The 6,363-nt window shown below is 46.3% G+C and overlaps 1 protein-coding gene across 1 annotated transcript in view; it reads left to right on the top strand.

The window, feature by feature from the left end:
* Positions 1-146: 146 nt before the first annotated feature.
* The window catches only part of DDX31 (DEAD-box helicase 31), a 73,934-nt gene continuing 67,717 nt past the window's right edge, over positions 147-6,363 (top strand). Inside the window, 3 exon segments of the mRNA XM_007194452.3 lie at positions 147-598; positions 5,328-5,584; positions 5,691-5,766. Coding sequence (XP_007194514.3) covers positions 503-598; positions 5,328-5,584; positions 5,691-5,766 — 429 coding nt within the window. The 5' untranslated portion in view covers positions 147-502.

Raw genomic sequence — 6,363 nt, 5'->3', positions numbered from 1 at the left:
TGGCCGGACAGAAGCGCCCGGGCTGGACAGCGGGTGGGCGAGGGGCAGGGACTACCCCCACCTCCACCCCCGCCGCGGCGTGACCAGTCCCCAAGCCCTTTTAGGGACCTCCCGGGGCAACTAAGGTGCTGAGGGAACAGTAACCCGGCGGCAAAGGAAGGAAACATTGATTCGATGGGGCACGTCTCTTCTTGTTTCTCAAAGGAATTCAGAGAACTGCACGGCATGAACTGTGGGGTTGAGTATGACTTGACACCCCCTGCCATAGGCCAAGCCACGAGGGACGCCAAACGGGGCGGCCGCCTCGCCCTGGGGCCCCGGGGCCGCGGCTTCAGTCTCTAGTAGCGCGGGGCCGTGTGTTCGCGGGCTCTTCGGGACCCGGAAGGCGCGCGGGCGCAGGACCCGGCGGGGCAGCTACGCGGGGTCCTCGCGCACGTCTCACGTGGGTCCGAGCGGAGTGGCGGCCCCGGTTCGCGAGGTCTCGACTCGCCTCTCCGCCGGCATGGCAGCAGCCGACGGAGTGCTTCCCCACGTTCCCGAGTCCCGGGCCGCCGTCCCCACGACGTCCTCCAGACCCCGCCCAGCCCAGTCAAGGCGGGTGAGTTCTGACCCGGTTTCGGATTCGTTCGCACCCGGGGCCGCGGCGCGCCGGGACCTACCGCCTTGCCTCTCGGTCGGGGTTCGAATTACTTGCGGAGTTAAGAGGGGAAAGTCAGATATCGGGCAGCTCCTGGAGTCGCTGAGCAACACGTGTCTGAGACCGGGACACCATTCTGCGGAGAAGTTCTTGGAGGGAGCGGAGCGGGTGTAGACGGGCGGGAGCTGGCGCGGGCTGCTAATTGGAGGCAGGGATCTGAGACTGTCACTCGGAGAAGTTAGGAACTGACGCTCGCGCGAGAGGCCCAGCTTGTCACTTACCAAGCGCATCTCTAAACTTTCAGCCGCCCTTTCCTCGACTCTAAGGGTCGTTTGTTTCGGGAATGAGGACTGGAGACTAGAAATTTCTTTGAAGAGTTTTCAAAACTGGGGTGTATTTTCATCCACGTGCAGTGAAGGGGGAAAAGAAAATACAACTCATCAATATAATCCCCTCATTACGTGAGAAAAAGATGCCTTAAATTTAACCCAAGCCCGAGCTGAAAATTGGTTTAGGATGGTTGGCTTAGCTCCTAGGAAAGAGGAGGGCTGCAGGGCAGAAATCTGTTGGAAAATCATGTTGCCTTAATGACCAGGAAGGTTACAGTTTGGTGCCATGGAAAGTGTGTGTGTGTGTGTGTGTGGCGGGGGGGCGGTTCTCGAACAAGCATCACTTTATGCCATTGAAAAATTGCCGAAGTTCGGTTCAGTTCCTTTCAACCAATGTGGTGACGCTGAAACTCCTTGAGTTCATATAAGCTTACATCAGCTCATACTCACTGTCTGGATTATTGTCTAGATTTTTTTTAGTGATAATCAACTTCAGGATTTAGAGGCTTGTAAGGACTTTTCAGCTGGGTGATGTAGCTGCATCTATGCCGAGGGGGCGGGGAAGTATCAGTACCAAAGAGCCAATTGGGAACGTGGAATTTGGAGTGGGACAGACCTGGGATTTGACCTTGCAACATGCTAGCTCTGTGACCTTGAAGAAATTACTTCACCTCTCTGATCCTCACTTTTCCTATCCATAAAATGAGAACAATAATTTCTACTTCATATAAGGCTATTATGAAGATTAAATGAGATAATATACATAAAGACTCCATACGTTTTCTGGCCCATAGGAGCACTTAATACATGTCAATTATTTTTTTAAAAAGTCGTATTGGCTCCATTTTGGGTAATAGAATTGCTACATCGGGAGGTCAGTAGGGTGCTTGTGCCATGTACATGCCTAGTAACTAACACATAGAAAGCACTTGGTAACACTTTGTGGAGTGAGTTGAATAAATAAATGTAAGCTATCTGGTTTTATGATTGCTTGAACCACTGTGTCAAAAGGATATTAATCAGGTGATGATCACTGTCTGCAGTGGCCTTGTCTGCACCTACATTTTTGTTTATGTCTTGAATGAGAATTATGTATATGCTGATCACATTTGCTAGTAGCCTGAATTTGGGTTGAGTAGCTCATATACTGGACTTGGAAAGACCTTGACAGCTTAAATTATACTCTATCTAATGCTATGCAGAATGTTTTTTCTAAAAAAAAAAAAAAAAGAAAAGAAAAAAATACAAATTTATTGTAGGAAATTTGGAAAGTAGATTAAAAAAAAAAAACAAAACCCACCCATGGTTGTCATACTCAGAGATAACTCTGGGTAACATTGTGGTATATATCCTTCTGGAAAACAAGCAGAACAAAATTGGGATCAAACTATGCATGGTGTTTTCTAACCAAACAGGATACATTTTCTAACCATACAGGATACATTTACTAGATGGTGTTGTAGCATTGTTGTTAGGAACCCAGGGCGTAGAACTAGTGTCTGGGCAAAGCCTTGATCCCTCAGTGATCCTGGGGCAGATTACCTCACTTCTCTGCCTCCGTGTTCTCATCTTAAAATGGGATGATGCCAGTACCCTATGGATAGATGACATCATTCATGTAAGTATTTAGCATAATCCCTGGTGTATAGTAACTACTGAATACGTTTATTAATATCAAAGACATGGCATGTAGACTGTTAGGGCGGGATGGACCCTAGAGGTCACCTGCCATAATCCCCTCATTAGGCAGGTGTGGGAGCAGACTCAGGGACTTGCTTATTTTTAGAAGATCCAGATGTGTCCCTGCTCTTCTCTGCTCAAATGCCACCTCATGAAGCATTCCTGTATCTTTGCCTCCCTTCCTCTCGCTGTGGGCCATGGTAGTCTTACTTCATGTTTTGTGCCCAAATAACCCTTTGTCCATACCTCTTCTGTAGTACAAATATAGGTTTGGATTTGTGATTTTACACTTTTGTCCCTTCCACTAGTCTGTGACTTCTTCAAGGGCTTGTCTAATCTTTGTATCTTCAGAACCAAGCTACTTGACGGTGGTCAGTTTTTTAAATGAATGTGTTGTGGATGCTGGTGGGGTGCGGGGGAACTAACAAGTAGAATAGATCCAGATCACGGAAAAGGATAATTCCGTCACATGTTATTCATTAATCTTACAATTATTTATTGAGCACTTACTTTGTGCCAGACGTGGTCCTGTGCAGGGAATTCAGTGCTATCTGGGACAGGCTTGTCCATTTCTTCCAATCTAATGGGGAAGACAGACATCACACAATGAATTACATGCTATATTTATTATTTTGCTGAGTGCTGCAAAGGAGAATAAGGGTGCCAGGAGAGCCAAGAACAGGCACCCTGGTTTGACAGGTGGAGAGAGGTCAGGAAAGGCTCTTCTGAGGACGCAGCAGGTAGCCCTAGATCTGAAGAATGAGTATGAGGGGAGGGCTGGGGACATGGGTGTAGGAGTAACATGTGCAAAGGCCCTGAGGAGAGAAGGAGCTTGGTACATTCTAGGAATTTAAGGAAGTCCAGGATGGCAGAGGGTAAAGCTGAGACTGGTGAGATGGGCAGAGGTTAGATTCTAAAGGGCTTTGTAGCTCGCATTACACATTTTCAATTTTAGCCGAGCAGTGGAAAGCCTGCCTATCGATACTGTGCTTAACTCGGAACACTTGCCTTTTAGAGAGAAGTTGACATGGGAATAAAGAGTGACCGGGATGGTAAGGGATCTAAAGTTTGTGTCCTGTTTGGGATATTTAGTCCAAAGAAGGAGGAAAAAGAGGAGTTCTGTGATGAATGAAGGAATGTTACATACAAGAGTTGCTGCAGAAAGCAAACTGCAAACTAGTAGTTGGATCTTCCAGGAGACAGGTCTTGCCTGGATGTCAGAAACAGCTTCCCAGCCCCTAGAACTTGGTTGGGGACAGAATGGGCTGCCTCATGGGATGGAGAACAGTAGGAGGAGGTGTAGGCAGGAGCTGCAGGGCCACCTGTCAGGGGGTCTGGTGATGGGAAGTCCACACATGCGTTGGGGGGAGAGGCCTTTGGGCCTTTTTGTGCTCCAAGAGCCTGTGGGTCTGTAAACCAGGTAAGATCTGCACATTTCATTCCGTCTTACAAATGATTCAAGAGACCTGAAACTTGACTTCATCTCTTTTTAGTCTGAAAATTTGGGACTTCGTAAAAATAAATTTGTAAAATTTGTAAAATGAAGCAGGTCAGTACCTACTTCATTAATACTAAATATTAATACTAAATATTTGAAGTTGTATGTATCGAATTACTTATCTATAGGAGCCCTTAGGGTTGCCAGGAACAAAGAACTATTGTTATTGCTAGGTTAGTCAAAAGCTGACAGTCATGGCTAAAGCAAGCTGATGTGTACACAGAAGTCATGATTTCAAGCCAAGAGGAAAATAACATATTCCAAGAGAAACCAGAACTCCACAGTAACAATTCCTAGCTACTCACAGGATGTTTTTATATTCATGTGTAATGTAAATTGGAAGAGAAGGCCAAGGAAAATAGAGGAATTGGATGAACTTCTCCTAGGGGAAGTTTGGACATCATACATTTAACAACATTCATGTTATGGAAATGAGAAGCAACAGGCAAGAAAATGTCTCGTATTGTAGCCTGTAATCGGCGATCAGACAGGGAATGGAAAGGCGAGGAGAGTTGGAAGTAATTGCAGTAGAGGTGATGGATGGAGCTGAATTCTCATTTGGAATGGAAACGGTGAGGAGGAATTGTCTCCAAGCCATCTGAATCTGGGGGAGCAGCTTGAGGGCAGAGAATGATGGTGATCCAAGCGCTCTGGGGTGGAGCGGTAATAAAGGTTTCCGCTTCCTGGGCATAAGCTGGGATGCAGCATCCCACATGTCGTCACCGATGGGCTTTGTTGGCGGCAACAGAAAAGATTCATTTCCCCTCTTCCTCGTCCTTGTCATGTGCATGGATTCCTAGAGATTTGGATTGACTCAGCTTGCACACTTCGCAAGGTGGGTCCTCTCCTCCCCGCAAACAGACTCCCATTTGTTAAAATTCAGCCTGAAAAATGTTTCTCCCTTCTTGATTATCTTGGTGGAGTTGAAGGTTAAGATGATTGGTGAGGTCTAGTAGATGGATCAGCTAAGGTTTGTGGGTGTTTTTTTTTTCCCTTTTTGGGGGAAAAAAAAAGGCTGAGTCAAAGAATCTGATTGCAGACCCTAAACTGTTGCTTGACATATGGGGCGTAATGGTCTCTGCAGGGAGAGATGCAATTCTGTGGGCAGTCAGGCTTCACTCTGAGGTCTGTTTTCATGGACTAATGCATCTCTTGTCACTCTTTCCTTTTGGGAACGATGCAGCAAGCAGCGGCCACCAAAAGAAAATACCGAGCGTCCAGTGAGGCTCCCCCAGCGAAACGGAGGAGTGAAACATCATTTCTCCCGGCCAAGAAAACTACTGCTAAAGAAACTCCAAGGACTTTTAAGGGGAAGGCAAAGAAAACGTTTTATCCCAAGAGGTCCTCAGGTGGTGCGAGTGATGGAAACCAGGAACGGAAACCGGGCATTAAGACTTCATCCCTGTTTAGAAACAACCCTGAGATTCCAGAACTCCACAGGTATGTCCACGTGTAGACGCCCTTCGAGAATAAAAGGAATTAAGTGTCTTCTGCCTTTTTCTTTGTTTCTTGGAACTGATGCCTGCGTCTTGTTCGTCATTTGCAGACCTGTAGTAAAGCAGGTGCAAGAAACAGTGTTCACTTCAGATGCTTTTCAAGCCCTGGACCTCCACCCACATCTAGTAAGTATCCCTCCGTGTTTTATTGGTGTGTCGATTTTTTGGGTCTGTTTGTTCATTCAGAATGTCTGTGAAATGACAGTTCTAGGAAGAAAAAAAATCAAAGAATGGTTATTTTTGAGTCAAGTTACCTGGATGAACTCAGATTGATAAGATGCTCTTCCAGGACCGTTCACGTGAACTTACGAGTCTGTTCACTGTTCCCACCCAACTCCCCCCTTTTTTTTTTAAAGAACTCTGAAGACTTTCCTCACCTAATTCATTTTAGGACTGAGACTCCACATATCGAACTTGAAATCCACCTCATATTACTGGATAGATAACGACATCAGGGCTATTCTGGGTGGCTGATGTCACAGGGACCTTAGGAGAGGGAACTGAACCGGCATCTTGCTGTTAAGGGAGTTATAAAGAATTGAAGGAAGAAGGGGCTCTTTAAACATGCATTTGCTACAAACAAATGGACACTCAAAAAAAAAAAACCGTGAATGAGTGTTCCAGCCTTATTTATGAGCGAGGTGAGAAACATACATTCACTTTTAGGGAGTCTGGATTTCCTTGGCTCATATGGTCATGGCTTACCTACTCCTTCTTTCGGCT

The sequence above is a fragment of the Balaenoptera acutorostrata genome, chromosome 6 (genome assembly GCF_949987535.1).
Source record: "Balaenoptera acutorostrata chromosome 6, mBalAcu1.1, whole genome shotgun sequence".
Classification (NCBI taxonomy): Eukaryota; Metazoa; Chordata; class Mammalia; order Artiodactyla; family Balaenopteridae; genus Balaenoptera; species Balaenoptera acutorostrata.
Note: the sequence above shows the minus strand (reverse complement) of the source record. Positions and strands in the feature narration are given on the sequence as shown.